The sequence below is a fragment of the Chlorocebus sabaeus genome, chromosome 10, assembly GCF_047675955.1.
Source record: "Chlorocebus sabaeus isolate Y175 chromosome 10, mChlSab1.0.hap1, whole genome shotgun sequence".
Classification (NCBI taxonomy): Eukaryota; Metazoa; Chordata; class Mammalia; order Primates; family Cercopithecidae; genus Chlorocebus; species Chlorocebus sabaeus.
Window position 1 is genome coordinate 65,848,796 of NC_132913.1, and position 17,783 is coordinate 65,866,578.

General features: G+C 42.2%; 1 protein-coding gene across 2 annotated transcripts in view; it reads right to left on the bottom strand.

Annotated features, from left to right (window-relative positions):
• The window catches only part of TTN (titin), a 270,912-nt gene that overhangs the window by 33,491 nt on the left and 219,638 nt on the right, over window positions 1–17,783 (bottom strand). For both annotated transcript variants that reach the window (XM_073019847.1, XM_073019846.1), the window contains one exon: window positions 581–17,686. In XM_073019847.1, the coding sequence (XP_072875948.1) occupies window positions 581–17,686 (17,106 nt within the window). The remainder of the gene's footprint in view (window positions 1–580; window positions 17,687–17,783) is intronic.

Genomic DNA, 17,783 nt, shown 5'->3' on the forward strand with positions numbered 1-17,783 from the left:
CCATATTTTTACTTTGATTTTAGTCTTCCTTCCTTTTTACATGACCCATTTTGCTTCTGAGCCAGCCAAGGCTCCCACAAGCTATGTCATTACATGCCATAGCATTCAAATCCAAATTAAGGGTAAAATGACCAGATTAAGTGATAACATTTACTCCAAATTCATCATGGGTATAAAAAAGAGGAACAAGATGAACAATCTTTTAAAAAACTTTACGATACAATTTCTGTACATACACACATGCACATACATACGATATATGTGTCAAACACACTATATATATATGTAAAATCTGTGTATATATAAGCATGTATACCTACATATACATACAGTTAGATTCAATAATACTTAAATTCAACATAAATTGTCCAATTTTAGCTATGTAAATTTCTGTTTTTTTAATCAACGAAAGACTTTCTTCACTAGAGATTCCATTTTGTGCCATAGTATGAATAGTCTGGGGTGTGAAGGGTGTGAACCCAAAAGCATTTAAGATGAAATAATGACTAATTAGAATGATTCACACTATTCTAGCAAAATTAATGTGGATATGTAGAATTTCCTTATTCTTAAAACATACCTGTTATTTTTACTCCTTCCTTTGTTTCAGCTGGTATACCAACACCAAACTCATTTTCTCCAGAGACTCTGAAGTAGTAGATAGCTCCTTCTTGTAAATTGGTAACTTTGTAGGAGAGGCGGTTACAGTTGTTGGTCACAGAGACCCATGCTTTCTTGCTGGCCTCACGTTTTTCTATGTGGTAATTCTTCACTGGTGCTCCACCATCGTTTTCAGGAACATCCCAGGATAACACTGCAGACTCTTTGGTTACATCTTGCACAGCAATGTTGGTTGGAGGACCCGGGGAATCTAAAACTTTGACAACTAAGGTCAGTGAAGCAGCACTCAAAACATTCTGAATTGTTAATGTGTACTTTCCAGAGTCATTTCTGTTGGCATTTTCAATGGTCAGTGAGGTACGAGAGTCTGTGGTATCAATATAAGCTCTAGTGCGGAGGTCAGTGTCTGGCTTACTCCACAAGACATTGGGTACTGGTCTTCCTCGGAAAGGCACAGTCATGGTAAATGAGGCACCGGCCTTGACAATCAAAGTCTTCCTCATTTCACTGTCAATATCAAATACAGGTTCTTCTTCTCTTTCCTTTGCTATCTGAGGGTCGGAGCTATCACTGGGGTCACTAGCACCAACCTTATTGACAGATCTTACTCTGAAAGTATATTCAGCTCCTGTTGTTAGTCCACTTATTGTATATTCTGTCCCTCGTAAGCTCTGAATGGCAGTTTTCCAGTCAGTGTCATCAGATTTTTTGTATTCAACAGTATATCCAGTTATTGGGGCCCCACCATCAAACAGTGGCTTAACCCAGGCAATAGTTATAGTTGTCTTGCCTGAGTCCACAATTTTGGGTTTAGATGGAGGAGATGGTAGGAACACTGGATCTTCTGCTCGAATTAAGGGAGAGGTTTCACTTGGAAGACTTAGGCCAGCAGCATTTTCTGCATAAACACGATATTCATATTCACATCCTTCCCGAAGTCCTGTTGATTTCACTCTCAGATCATAAACTGGTTTTTTGTTTACACGCACCCATCTTAGGCTATTTTTCTCTCGTCTTTCAATTATATATCCAGATATTTCACTACCTCCATCACTCTCAGGTCTTGACCAGCAAAGCGTCATAGATTCTTTCGTCACAGAAGTAATTTCCAAAGATGTGGGTGGACTTGGAACTGTAAATGGATCTAGTGCCTTTACAGCTACACTCTCTAGGGGCTCACCAACACCGTATTTATTAACACCAGTTACTCTAAATATATATTCATTGCCTTTGAGTAACTTGGTTACTTTACAGGATGTCGTCCGTAACTCTCCCTCACATATTGTCCATGCAAGGTGGCTTGTTTCACGTTTTTCTATGATGTAATAGTCGATATCTGCACCACCATCTTCTTGGGGGCGTCCCCAGGAAAGAGAGCATTTCTCAGCAGTGAGGCCATTTATTTCAAGTGGTCCTGCTGGTGGACCAGGCTTATCAAGTACCTTGCAATTAATGGCCACAGACCGAGTGCCGGCAACATTCTTCAGTGTTAGTACATATTGCCCAGTGTCTCGTCTTACACAGTCTTTAACTGTTAACAAAGTATGATTGTCTGTTGAGATGATTTCTGTTCTTGCTCTTTCTTCAATTTCTACACCATCCTTGGCCCAGGAAATTACTGGCAGAGGTCGCCCTGCAATGTCTGCATTTATCTTAAGGACCTCTCCAGCTTTGACAACAATAACATCTCGGAACTTGACATCCATCATAATTCTTGGAGCCTCAACATCATCTTTAACTGTAATAGGCCCAGTGGATTCAGATGGCTCACTAATTGAGTCCGCAGCATTCTTTGCAAAAACCCGGAATTCATAACGCTGATCTTCAGTAAGTTCAGTTACTTCAAAGTGTGTTTCCTGTATATTAGTATAATTGCACTTCAGCCACCGGCCATCTGGTAGTTCTCTGCGTTCAACAATGTATCCTGTGATCTTAGCTCCACCATCATAATGTGGTTTAGACCATTTAAGTGACACTGATTTTCTTGTGATATTTGTGACTTCAGGTTGTCCAGGAGGGTCACAAGGATCTCTTGCAGGGACTGGTTCACAAGATTTACTGCATTTACCGATTCCAGCAATATTCTCAGCATATACACGATACTCATACATCAGTCCTTCATCAAGGCCGGAGACTTTCATTTGAGTATCAGCAATGAGGATTTTATTTGCTTTTGACCAAAGAATGCTGCTTCTTTCTTTATACTCAAGATGATAGCCAATTACTCGACTTCCTCCGTCATTAACTGGCACTTGCCAGGTTACAAGCATGGTAGATTTTGTGGCATGCACAACTTTAGGAGTACCAGGAGGACCTGGGGGACTGAATGGATACTCTGCAACAACAGCTGAAGATTCACTGTAGGAGCTCTTCCCATAGCGGTTTTCTGCACAAACACGGAACTGATACTCACTTCCTGTGGTCAGGCGAACTATTTTAATGGATGTTCTTGCAACTGCTTGTGAAACTGTGTGCCATGTTGTAGAGGTGGTTTCTCTCTTTTCAACGATGTAATTGCTAATTTGGCAGCCACCGTCATATTCTGGAGGATTCCAAGAAATGGTTATGTTGTCACAACTAACTTCATCAATACGTATAGGACCTGGAGGTCCCGGTCTGTCAAGGACAATTATAGTAAGAGGAACTGTTATGGATCCAGCACTGTTTGAAACACATAATTCATAAGTTCCAACATCTTCCCTTGAAGCTTCCTTAATAGATAGTGATGTTACAGTCTTTGAAGAAGAAACATTGACTCTAGTTGTCTCTTTAAGAGTCTGACCATCTTTTTTCCAGTTCACAGTAGCTTGAGGTCTTCCTTTGAATGGCACATCAATCTTAAGTTGTTCTCTAGCCTTTACGTTGAAAGTATGGAAAGGAAGCTCAACTGAAGGCTTTATTTCAATATCCCTTGCAATTACTGGCACTCCAAGTTGTCTTGGATCACTTCTTCCCTTTTCATTAACTGCAGCTACCCTGAAGACATACTCTTCTCCTGCAGTTAAGCCAGATATAGTTGCTTCTAGAGTCTTAACTTGTGTGCAGGTGCTCCACTTTTCACTCCCTTTAGTCTGCATTTCAACCACATAACCAATAATTTTGCTGCCACCATCACTTTCTGGTTTCTCCCACTTAATTGTAGCTGTATTACGGGTCACATCAACAAGAGTTACTCTTCCAGGTGGGAGGGGTGGTTCAGACACCTTAATGGGTTCCGTTGTTTCAGCTGGCAAACCAATCCCATATTCATTGGAAGCCAAGACTCGGAAGTAGTAAGAACATCCTTCTTGTAGATTTTCAATTCTGAAAGTAGTTTTAGTGCAATTGTTTGTAACAGTAGCATAGGCTTTTCTTGTAGTTTCTCGTTTTTCAACAATGTAGTTTGTAATCTTAGCTCCACCATCAATAAGTGGTGGTTCCCAGGACAACGTCACTGAGTCTTTCTTCACTTCTCTTACAGTCAAATTCACAGGAGCACTTGGTGAGTCAAGAACTCTGACGTTAACAAAAGCTGTTTTGGAGCCACTGTTATTTTCTAATGTCAGATTATACCGACCACTGTCAAATCTGGTAACATTATCAATCACCAACATTGTAAATGAGCTGGTCACCTCGATCTGAGCCCTGTCAGTGAGAATGCCTTCTGCCTTTTCCCATTTAACTTCGGGTTCTGGTCGACCTTTGATAGTGACAAATAAGCGTAAAGTAGCACTTGCACGCAGAACGACCACCTTTCTAAGATCAGCATCGAGTTCTATTTCTGGTGGCTCTATCCTCTCCTGAGCAACCACTGAACCAGGCAGAGTTGCAGGTTCACCTACACCTTCAGAATTGATGGCACAAATACGGAAGTTATATTCAGTATTTTCTTTAAGCTTGGTCACTGTGAACTGCTTTCCTTGTAATCCTGTTGGTGGAGTGCAAGTTGTCCATTCATCTGCAGCAGCTTCTTTGACCTCTACAACATAGCCTTTAACAGGTGCACCACCATCATAAATTGGCTTACTCCATGCCAGGGAGACAGAAGATCTGGAAGTGTCCGTCACTTTTGGATTGCTTGGTGGACCTGGTGGATACAAGGCATCACATGCACGGTAGAAAACAGATGGCTCACTAGGTTCTCCCACACCAGCTGCATTTTCAGCAGCAACTCTGAATTCATAGGAATGGCCTTCGGTAAGACCAGTTACCCTGAGGCGGAGATCCGTTAATGTTTTCTTGTTGCACTTGGTCCATCTAACGCCTTCCTTATCTCGTTTTTCAAGAATGTAGCCCTCAATTTCAGCACCTCCATCGTCTACTGGGCGTGCCCATGTTACTACCATAGAATCTTTGGTGATTGCTGAGACTTCAGGTGTTGAAGGAGGACCTGGTGGCTTATAAGGATTACAGGCTGTAACAGGCCCAGATTCCAAGGGCTCTCCAATTCCGTATTTATTCACAGCCATGACACGGAAAATGTACTCATTACCAGGAAGAAGTTTAGTAACTTTGTAGTTAAGGGCCTGTACCTCAGTTGAAACCTGGGTCCAAGAGAGTCGGCTTGTCTCCCTCTTTTCAATGATGTAATGTGAAATATTAGCACCACCATCTTGCAAAGGTGGGTTCCATGCCAGGTAACATTTTTCTGCAGTAACTCCAGTAACTTTCAGAGGCCCTTCAGGAGGCCCTGGCCTGTCAAGTACCTTTACAGTGATGGGTATAGACTTTGTACCACCAACATTGCTGAGTTTCAGAATATATTGTCCTCCATCAGTCCGTATACAGTCTTTGACAACAAGAGTTGTTTTCTGAATAGTAGATTTAATTTCCATTCTAGCAGCTGTTTCTTCAAGTTCTTTTCCATCTTTTGACCAAACAACATCAGGTATAGGTTTGCCACGGATGTCGGCTTCAAGAACAAAAGTCTCTCCTGCATGAACAACGATGACATCTTTATATTTTGGATCCAGAGAGGCATTTGGTGCATCAATTTCATCTCTTGCAGTAATGGCACCACTACTTTCAGATGGTTCACTAAAGTTTCCAGCTGCATTTCTTGCAATTACTCTAAATTCATATCTTTGGTCTTCTACAAGTCCACTCACTGTAAATTCAGTTTCTAATACGTTGGTAAAGCTGGCTTTCATCCAGCGGCCATCAGGTAGATCTTTCTTTTCTACAAGGTAACCTGTTATTTTGCTACCACCATCATAGGCAGGTTTCTTCCATTTCAGTGTGACATTGTTTCTTGTAATAACAATGGCTTCAGGGCGACCAGGTGGGTCACATGGATCACGAGCAATAAAGCATTCCGACACTTTGCTAGGCTTGCCAATGCCAACAATATTTTCAGCAGAAACTTTGAACTCATACTCAAGGCCCTCATCAAGCCCAGTTGTTTTGAATTTGGTGTCCTGAATGGGGGTCTTATTTAACTTGACCCATAAAATACTGTTCTTTTCTTTCTGTTCAAGATGGTAGCCAGTAATTTTGGTGCCTCCATCATGAACTGGCTCATGCCATTGCACAAGCATTTGATCTTTTGAGATTGATGTCACAAAAGGAGTTCCAGGTGGTCCAGGTTCTTTAAATGGATACTGTACAATAACTGGCTTAGAATCCAGTGGGGCACTTTTTCCATACCTGTTTTCAGCAAAAATTCTAAACTGGTACTCCGTGCCTGTTTTCAGTTTGGTTATTTTAATTGTTGTTCTTGCAACTGTTGCTGATACCATGTGCCAAGTGGTGGTGGTTGTATCTCGCTTCTCTACAATGTAGTTGCTTATTTGGCAGCCACCAGTATAGGCTGGAGGTTCCCAAGATATGACTACAAAGTCTGCACTAACTTCATCAAACCGAACTGGGCCAACTGGAGGTCCAGGCTTTTCTAAAACGATAACACTGAGATTTTCTGTTGCTGTGCCTGCACTATTTGTTGCTGTTATGGTGTATTTTCCAAAGTCATCTTTGTTACCTTCTTTAATGTGCAAAACAGTTGAGGTAGCTGTTTCTTCAACGTTTACTCTTGTTGTCTGTTTAAGAGGCTCACCATCTTTGACCCAAGAAACGTTAGGTCTTGGTCGGCCTATAACTGGAATTTCTATTTTAAGATCTTCTCCAGCTTGGATACTATATGTGTTAAATGGTAACTTTAAACTAGGCTGTATAGTCAAGTCCTTGGCTATGACAGGAACACCCAGCACTCTTGGATCGCTTTTTCCTTTCTCATTATAAGCTTTGACACGGAACTGATATTCTTGTCCAGAACTCAAACCAGTAACAACTGCATTACAGACTTTGGATTCGGCCACAATGCTCCATTTTTCAGTTCCTTTGGGCTGCATTTCAACAACATACCCCAGGATTCTGCTACCACCATCATGTTCAGGTTTCTCCCACATAAGTGATGCACTGGTCTGGGACACATCAGTGAGTGTAACCTTTCCTGGCGGGGAAGGAGGTTCAGCAGCTTTCACGGCATCAACAGTTTCCACTGGAACACCAACTCCAAATTCATTTTCAGCCATGACTCTGAAGTAATAAATGGCTCCTTCTGTAAGATTTTCCACTTTAAAACTTGTTTTGCTGCATTTACTACTCACATTAGCATATGCTTTTCTGGTTGACTCACGTTTGTCAATCACATAGTTCTTGACCTTTGCACCTCCATCAATGATGGGTGGCTCCCATACCAGGAGGACAGAATCTTTTCTCACTTCTTTGACTGCCAAATTCTGTGGTGGTCCTGGAGTGTCAAGAACTTTCACAGTTACAAAAGCAGACTTTGATCCACTGCTGTTTTCCAACTTAAGAATGTATTTTCCAGCATCATTTCTATCACAGTTATCTATTGATAGTTGGGTATAGTTTACTCCCTTTTCAATTTGGACCTTATCTGTGAATTCACCTTCCTCTCGAGACCAAGTGATCTCAGGCGTTGGACGACCTTTGAATGGAATGTGAATTCTGGCAGATCCACCAGCTCTTACAACAATTCCTTTTCTTAATTCAGAGTCAAGGTCAAGTTCAGGTGCTTCAAGTTTATCTTCTGGTTTCACAGTACCAGGAACTGATGTAGCCTCACCTAAACCAACTTTGTTGAGGGCAGAGACTCGTATTTTATACTCTTGGTGTTCAGTGAGTTTTGAAATTTCAAATCGAGTGACTCTTAGGCCAGTCTGTGGAGTAACTATTTGCCATTCTTCTTCATCTGCTTTACAGATTTCTACTACGTATCCCAGGATCTCACTGCCACCGTCATAGATGGGTTTACCCCAGGCAAGTGTGATTGAATTTTTGGTGGTGTCTACAATGTGTGCATTGGTGGGTGGGCCAGGTTTGAACACAGGATCACAGGCTTTATAATAAACTGTAGCTGTACTTGGTTCCCCAACTCCAGCAGCATTTTCTGCAGAGACCCTGAATTCATACTCATGATCTTCTGTTAATCCTGTCACTCTTAGACGCAAATCTGTAATGCGGCGTTTATTACATTTTATCCATCGAATGCCACTTCTGTCTCTTTTCTCTACAATGTAACCAATAATCTCACTTCCACCATCACTATCTGGACGGTTCCAACAGACGGTCATGGAGTCTTTGGCAATATTTGTGACTTCTAAGCTTTTTGGTGGTCCAGGAAGCACAAATGGATTTTTCATTAGTACTGGTGCAGATTCCAAAGGCTCTCCAACACCATATTTGTTGACAGCCATTATACGGAAAATATATTCATTACCTTCTAAGAGTTTGGTAACTTTCAGAGAATTGGTCACAACTTCTGAAGCAACAACAGTCCAGGCAAGTCGACTGGTTTCTCGCTTTTCAACAACATAGTGAGAAATGTCACTGCCACCATCTTGAAGTGGTGGAGACCATGTTAAAGAGCATTTTTCAGAAGTGACTCCAGTAACCTGGACTGGCCCTTCTGGAGGTCCTGGTCTATCTAATACTTTTACATTTACTGGGAATGACTTAGAACCTGCAACATTGGAAGCTCTTAAAATATACTGCCCACCATCAATTCTAATTGCATCTTTTACAATAAGTAAAGCCTTGAAATCTGTGTTCTTTATTTCACATCTAGCAGATTCTTCAATTTCCTTATCTCCTCTTAACCACTCAATGGTAGGTAGGGGCTTTCCATGGACATCAGCCTCAAGTCTGAATGTTTCTCCAGCATTTACCACAATTGTGTCTCTGAATTTTGGATCCATTGAAATTCTTGGGAGTTCAACTTCATCCTTGGCAGTTATTGGTCCAGTACTGTCAGAGGGTTTACTTATTGCACCAGCGGCATTCTTTGCAATGACTCTGAATTCGTATCTTTGATCTTCAGTAAGACCTGACACAGTAAATTGAGTTTCAATGACATTTGTAAAGCTGGCTTTCATCCAACGACCATCAGGCAAATCACGTTTCTCTACAATGTAGCCTGTAATCATACTTCCACCATCATATACAGGTTTGGTCCACTGTAAAGTGATTTCATTTCTTTTAACCATTATTGGTTCTGGGGTTCCTGGTGGGTCACAGGGATCTCTGGCTACATAGCATTCAGAATTCTTGCTTGCTTTGCCTACACCAACAATATTTTCTGCATACACTCTGAATTCATATTCAATGCCTTCTTCAAGATTCTGTGCTTTGAATTGGGTGTCATGAATAATAGTTTTGTTGACCTTTGTCCACAAAATACTATTTCTTTCTTTTCTTTCCAGGTGGTAACCTATGACTGGGCTTCCACCATTGTTGACTGGTTCATGCCACTGTATGACCATGGAGTCTTTGGAAATGGCTGTGGCAAATGGTGTACCTGGAGGGCCTGGTTCTTTGTAGGGATATTGAGCTACAATTGGATCAGATTCTAAGGCAAAACTTTGTCCATATCTGTTTTCAGCAAATATTCTAAATTGGTATTCTGTACCAGTTTTCAGTTTGGTCACTTTGAGTGTAGTTCTAGCAACAGTAGCAGAAACAACATCCCATACTGTGGTGGTTGTATCTCTTTTCTGAACAATGTAATTGGTGATTTGGCAGCCCCCTGTATATAATGGAGGGTTCCAAGATAATGTAATACTTTCAGCACTGACATCATCAAATTTAACAGGTCCTTTTGGAGGATCAGGTTTATCTAGAGTTACAATTTCGATGGATGCTGTCTTCTGACCAACAATATTGGCAACCATGATTCCATATTGTCCACCATCATCCTTATGAGTTTCTTTAATACTGAGTGTGGTGAGATCCAGTGAATCAGTAACATTGATTCTTGTGGTCTGCTTCAGTGGGAGACCATCTTTAGTCCAGGTAATTGTTGGCTTAGGACGTCCAGAAATTGGCACTTCTATTTTCAAATCTTGGCCAACCTGTACACTGTAACTACTGAATGCAGGTTTTACATCTGGCTCAATTACCAGATCTTTGGCAACTATTGGAACTGCAAGGGACCGAGGGTCACTTCTCCCCTTTTCATTTACAGCAACAACTCTAAAAAGATATTCTTCCCCTTGAGTTAGGTTGGAAATTACTGCCTCAAGAGACTTTACTCGAGCACACTCTGACCATTTCTCACTGTGTTTAGCTTGCATTTCCACAATATACTGAATGATTTTACTGCCACCATCATGTTCAGGTTTTGTCCAACTCAGAGAGACACTGTTTCTGGTGACATCATCCACAGTTATTTTTCCAGGAGGTTGTGGGACTTCTGCAACCTTAATTGGATCAGCAGTCTGGGCAGGAAGGCCAATACCATACTCATTCTCAGCTGTGACTCTGAAGTAATAACTGCAACCTTCTTGGAGCTCATCGATTTTCCAAGAATTCTTATGGCAATTAGTTACAACAGCAGCATATGATTTTCTTGTGGCTTCACGTTTCTCAACAATGTAATTTTTTATTTTGGATCCCCCATCCAACAAAGGAGGTTCCCATGTAATTGATACTGAGTCTTTGGTGATTTCTGTGACTTTCAGGTTAACAGGTGGACTTGGCGTGTCCAGAACTCTCACAGTAACAAAGGCAGACTTTGTTCCACTGCTGTTTTCTAATGTAAGTGTATATTTTCCACTATCATATCGGTTGACATTGTCAAGAACAAGAGAGGTGAAACTGCTAGTGACATCAATTATAGCTGCATCTCGAATTTCACCATCCATCTTTCCCCATTTAACTTCTGGTGTAGGACGACCTTTTATAGGAACAAATAACCTTAAGGAGCCACCTGCCCTTATATTTATGATTTTCCTTAGTTCTAGGTCAAGATCAATGTCTGGTGCTTCCAATTTTTCTTCAACTATAATAGGTCCAGGGACATCAGCATGTTCTCCAACTCCAGCTTTATTAATAGCACAGATACGGAAGTTGTATTCATGCTTTTCCAACAGCTTTTCTACTTCTATGTTTGTTTTATTAATTCCCGTTGGTGGAGTGCACATTGTCCATTCACCAACACTCACATCACATTTTTCAACAATGTATCCTTGGATTTCACAGCCACCATCATATATTGGTTTGCTCCAAGATAGGAATACTGAAGATCTGGTAATATCTATGACTTTGGGGTTGTTTGGAGGTCCTGGTTTATAAATAGGATCACAAGCCTTTTGGTATGCAGAAGGAGGGCTTGGTTCACTAAGTCCAGCAGCATTCTCAGCAGAAACTCTGAACTCATAATTGTGATTTTCTAAGAGTCCAGTTACTCTCAGGCGCAACTCTCCAATCAGACGCTTATGGCATCTTGTCCATCTAATGCCTTCTTTATCCCGTTTCTCAAGAACATATCCAAGAATTTCACTGCCACCATCAGATGCTGGTCTTTCCCATACAACAATCATTGAGTCCTTGGTCACTGTTGTGACTTCTGGAGCTTTTGGTGCATCTGGTACTACAAATGGATTCTTGGCAATTACTGGCTCAGATTCAAGAGGTTCACCAACACCATATTTGTTTACCGCCATTATACGGAAAGTATATTCATTGCCTTCAAGAAGCTTAGTAACCTTGCAGCTGAGAGTCTGGACATTGGCATCAACCACAGTCCAAACTAAGCGGCTGGTTTCTCTCCTTTCCACAATATAATTTATGATATCACTCCCACCATCCTGAAGTGGAGGTTTCCAAGCTAGTGTGCATTTTTCTGCTGTAACTCCTGAGATAACAACAGGTCCTTCGGGTGGCCCTGGTCTATCAAGAACCTTGACATTCACAGTAACTGATCTCTCTCCTGCAACATTTTTGGCCTTCAGTATGTAATTTCCACTGTCGACACGTACTGCATCTTTTACACTGAGACTGGTGGCAAAGTCAGTGCTCTTTATTTCTAATCGAGCTGTGTTTGAAAGCTCCTGATCACCTTTTATCCACTGAATGGTTGGTATTGGTTTGCCATAAATATCTGCATCAATCTTGAATGATTCACCAGCATGAACCACGATTGTGTCTTTGTATTTTGGATCCATACTTATTCGTGGTGGATCTACCTCATCTCTAGCTGTTATTGCTCCTGTGCTTTCTGAAGGCTCACTAAACACTCCTGCGGCATTTCGGGCTATAACCCGGAACTCATATCTGTGATCTTCAACTAGGCCAGTTACTTCAAAATGAGTGTCAATAATATTTGTAAAACTGGCTTTCATCCAACGACCCTCAGGCAATTCTTTCTTCTCAACAATATAACCAGTGATCTTGCTTCCACCATCATAGGTGGGTTTCTTCCACTGAAGAGTCACAGAATTCCTTGTGACAATGATTGCCTCTGGCCGTCCTGGTGGATCACATGGGTCACGAGCCACATAACATTCTGATACTTTACTCGGCTTGCCAATACCCACAATGTTCTCTGCAGAGACTCTAAATTCATATTCAACACCTTCTTCAAGGCCAGTTGTCTTAAACTTGGTTTGAGGAATAGGTGTTTTATTCAACTTAACCCAGAGGATACTATTTCTTTCCTTGCGTTCTAGATGATAGCCAATGACTCTGCTTCCTCCATCACTGACCGGCTCATTCCATTGTACTTCCATGCTGTCCCTGGAGGACAGTGTGACAAGTGGAGTGCCAGGAGGACCAGGAACTTTGAATGGATATTGGGCTACAATAGGCTCTGAATTGAGGTAGGTACTCTTTCCGTATCTGTTTTCAGCTGCAATTCTAAACTGATATTCACATCCAGTCTTCAGTCTGCAAGCCTTTATTGTTGTCCTTGCAACTGTAGCTGATACAATTTGCCAGGTGGTTGTGGAAGTGTCCCGTTTCTCAACAATATAATTATTGATAGAACTTCCACCATCATACTTGGGTGGGCCCCAGGAAAGAGTAATACTATCAGCTGTCACTTCATCCATTTTAACTGGTCCAGTTGGAGGCCCTGGTTTGTCAAGGACAATAACATTAAGGGTTTCAGTAGCTTCACCAGCTGAGTTAGTCAGTTTAACCACATAATGGCCAACATCTTCTCGGCAGGCATCCTTTATTGTCAGTAGTGAGTTATTTTCTGTGCTCTCTGCATTTACTCTAGTTGTCTGCTTCAGTGGTACATCATCTTTATGCCAGATTACAGCTGGGGTAGGGCGGCCAATGAATGGAACATCAACTTTTAGGTCTTCACCTGCCAGTACAGTGAAAGTATTGAACAGGAGTTTGAAGGCTGGTGGAATGACAAGATCTTTGGCGATCACTGGCACACTCAGTTGTCTAGGATCACTGATGCCCTTTTCATTCTGAGCTGAAACACGGAAAGAGTATTCTTCACCCTGAATTAATCCAGTGATAGTGGCTTCAGTGACCTTGACTGTGGCACACGTGGCCCATTTGTCACTGCCTTTGCTCTGCATCTCCACAATGTAGCCTAGAATTCGGCTGCCTCCATCATGCTCTGGCTTCTCCCAAGAGAGTGACACACTATTTCTTGTGACATCCATCAAAGTTATTTTTCCTGGAGGAAGAGGTCGTTCTGATGCTTTCACAGATTCCGCGGTTTCAGCAGGCAGCCCAATGCCATATTCATTTTCTGCGAGAACCCTGAAATAGTAGCTACAGCCTTCTTGAAGCTGGTCTACCTTCCAGGAAGTCTTGTGACAGTTTGTTGCAACAGTTGAATATGCTTTTCTTGTTGATTCCCGCTTTTCAACAATATAGTTCTTGATTTTTGAACCTCCATCAAGGAGAGGTGGGTCCCATGTCAGTGTGACAGATGTCTTAGTGACCTCTTTTACCTTCAGATCCTGTGGAGGGCCTGGTGTATCAAGAACTCTAACGTTGACAAATGCAGACTTGCTGCCTGAACTATTTTCTACAGTTAGTATATATTTGCCACTGTCAAATCTGTTTACATTTCCAACAATAAGCAGTGTGTAAGAGCTTGTGGATTCAATGCTAGCTTTATCTAAAGATTCTCCATGTTCGCGGGCCCACTTCACCTCAGGTGCAGGCCTTCCTTTGATTGGAACAAAAAGTCTCAGCGTGCAGCAGGCCCTTATAGTAACAACTTTGCGCAGGTCAGCATCCAGTTCAATTTCTGGAGGCAGCATTCTGTCTTCAGCCTTCGGAGTTCCAGGAACAAGAGCAGGTTCCCCAAGTCCTTCGGAATTCATGGCATAGATGCGAATCTTATATTCCTGATTCTCTGTGAGGCCAGTGATAGTATAAGAAGTTGCCTTGAGTCCTGCTGGTGGAGTGACAATCTGCCATTCATCTTCCTCTGGCAGGGCAATCTCAACCATATACCCAGTGATTTCTGAACCACCATCATAGATAGGTTTATTCCAAGCGATTGAAATGGATGATCTGCTTGTATCTAGAACACGTGGGTTACCTGGTGGTCCGGGTTTAAACACAGTGTCACAAGCCTTGTAAAATGGACTGGTAGGACTTGGTGCACTAATTCCAGCAGCATTTTCAGCCATAATCCTGAACTCATATTCATGTCCTTCTGTCAGTCCAGACACTTTATATCTTAAATCAGTAAGAGTTTTTTTGTTGCATTTAATCCAGCGTTGGCCAGCTTTATCACGCCGTTCCACAATATAATTGATGATTTCACTTCCACCATCAGAATCAGGATGTCCCCAGCAGACAACCATCGAGTCTTTAGTAATAGCTGTCACTTCAGGGTTTTTGGGCGGATCAGGGGGTCCATAAGGATTCACTGCAAGCACAGGCTCTGATTCCAGTGGCTCTCCCACTCCATATTTATTTACAGCCATGACACGGAATATGTATTCATTGCCTTTCAAGAGTTTAGTGACCTTTAGCTTTGTTACTTGGACTTCTGAGGCTACATTTGTCCATGCCAATCTGCTGGTTTCACGTTTCTGTACTATGTAATGATCAATTTTGGCACCTCCGTCATCCAGTGGAGGCAACCATGATAGTACACACTTTTCTGATGTCACTTCAGTTACAGCCAAAGGTCCTTCAGGTGGGCCTGGTCTGTCAAGAACTTTGACATTGAAAATGTGTTTAGCAAAGCCACCAGGATTAGTTGCTGTAAGGGTATAGGCACCACTATCCCTTCTTGTTGAATCTTTGTTTACCAGATGAGTAGAGAAATCTGCAATTTTTATTTCTAACTTTGCTGTGCCTTCCAGCTCTTTTCCGTCTTTGGTCCATTCCATTGTTGGAGGTGGGCGGCCTGAAACATCAGCTTCCAGTCTGAATGCTTCACCTGCTTTTAATATAACTGTGTCCTTAAATTTAACATCCACCTTTATCTTTGGTGCTTCAATGTCATCCCTGCAAGTGATAGCATCAGATGGCTCAGATGGTGGACTGATGGCACCTGCAGCATTTTTGGCAATCACACGGAATTCATATGCAGCATCTTCTGTTAGGCCACTGACTGTAAATTCATTCTCCAAAATGTTGCTGAAGTTGGCCTTCAGCCACCGTCCATTAGGAAGGTCTCTCTTTTCAACAATATAACTGGTAATTTTAAAGCCCCCAGTATATTCAGGCTTAGCCCATTTAAGTGTCACTGTGTGTCTTGTAATATTTAGAGGTATTGGTTTTCCAGGTGGGTCGATGGGATCCAGAGCCAACATAGGCTCCGATGGCTTGCTTGGCTTGCTTTTGCCTGCCATGTTTTCTGCAATCACCCGGAATTCATAAGCAATACCATCTGTAAGTCCACTTGATTTGAAAATGTTGCCTGGTACTAAAGCTTTGCTCACAGTCTGCCAGAGAATACCATTTCGTTCTTTTCTTTCAACGTGATATCCTAAAATAGGGCTTCCACCATCAGAAAGTGGCTCATGCCAGCTAATGGTCATTGAATCCTTGGTAACTGCAGTTACCTGAGGGGTACCAGGAGGTCCAGGAACCTTAAATGGATAGTTGGCAACTATACATGCTGATGTGATGCCTGGTCCGACTCCGTATCTATTCTGAGCTTTTACACGGAACTGATACTCTAATCCAGTAGTAAGGCGGGTGGCTTTATAGGTAGTACGTATAACGGTGGTTGCTAACTCAACCCAGGTAGTACTGTCAGTCTGCCGCATTTCCACTACATAGTTGCTTATTGGTACACCACCGTCGTTCTCAGGGGGATCCCAAGAGAAGGTTACAAAATCAGATGAAACTTCATCAAATTTGATTGGTCCAGTAGGTGGCCCTGGGATATCATGGACTTGAATGGTGATGACATCACCAACTTCTCCTACAATGTTCCTTGCTGTTAATGGATAGGGCCCACTATCACTTCTGACACACTCATTGATATTTAAAATGGTTGAAGTTGCTGTGGTTTCAAAATTAACTCTCTGTGTCTGTTTAAGAATTTGGTCTCCTTTTTTCCATGTCACTGTGGGCTTGGGTCGACCGAGCACTGGAATTTCAACTTTGATGTTGTCACCAGCTCTGGCAATGACCAGTTTCTGATAGATGCCACGGAGATCCAGCTCTGGAAGCATTGTCTGCTCCTTGACAATGACGGGTCTGCTTTCTCTAGGGGCACTTCTCCCCGCGCTGTTCACTGCCATCACTTGGAAGGTGTATTCCTCTCCTTCAGTTAGATTCCTCACAACACATTCTAACCCTTTCACGGTTGTGATGTGGGTCCACTGGTCAGAGCCTTTTCTTTGGGCTTCAATCACATAGCCAGTGATCTTGCTGCCACCATCGTGTTTGGGCTTAGGCCATGCCAGGCTGACAGTGCTCTTAGTTATGTCCATGATGTTAAGGCTGTCTGGTGGAGATGGTGCTTCAGAGGCTTTTACAGGCTCTGTAGTTTCTGTTGGCTCACCAATTCCATATTCATTCTCTGCCATTACTCTGAAGAAGTATTCACACCCTTCAGACAAGCCGGTAACTTTATATGTGCATTTATGGCACTTAGTGGTGACCGTGGAATAAGATTTCCGTGTTGCTTCACGTTTCTCTACAATGTAATTTGTTATACGTGAGCCTCCATCTATCAGAGGGAGGTCCCAGTGCAGGGTGACACTGTCCTTTGTGATGTCTGTAGGCCGCAGGTTGAGGACTGGGCCCGGCGTGTCCAAGACTCTGACATTCACAAAGCCACTTTTCTTCCCAGCCGGGTTTTCAATGGTCATGACAAATTTACCGGTATCATATCTGTTACATTCTGGGATAATCAGAAGAGTAAATGATTCTGTATTTTCAATGTTGGCTCGGTTTTTCAGGTTGATGTTATCTTTGGTCCATGTCACTTCAGGAGCAGGACGACCTTTAATCGGCACAAATATTCTAATACTGAGTCCTGCTCTAACAACAAGTGTTCTTCGAAGCTCGGCATCTAGTTCAAAATCAGGAGCCATTTCCCGTTCTACAATTTCAACATCTGGAATCACCGCTGGCTCCCCAACACCTGCATCGTTGATGGCACTGATTCTAAAGTTGTATTTTTCTTTAGTCTGAAGATCAGGAACAACGAACTGAGTGATTCTGAGGGCAGTTCCTGTGGTATCTTTTATCCAGGCCTCGTCTCCTACTTTTTGATGCTCCACAACATAGCCAGTGATTTCAAGTCCACCATCATAATGAGGCTTGCCCCATGCCAAAGAAGCAGATTTCTTGGTAGTATCAGTGACATGCGGATTTGAAGGTGGTCCTGGAGGATCTGAAAAAGAAACAAAGACACAAAAGTGTATATTCAGAGTTTGGCTTTTGGATAATTTAGGTAAAATATTGGCATTCTGGAATGAATGGTATTGAAA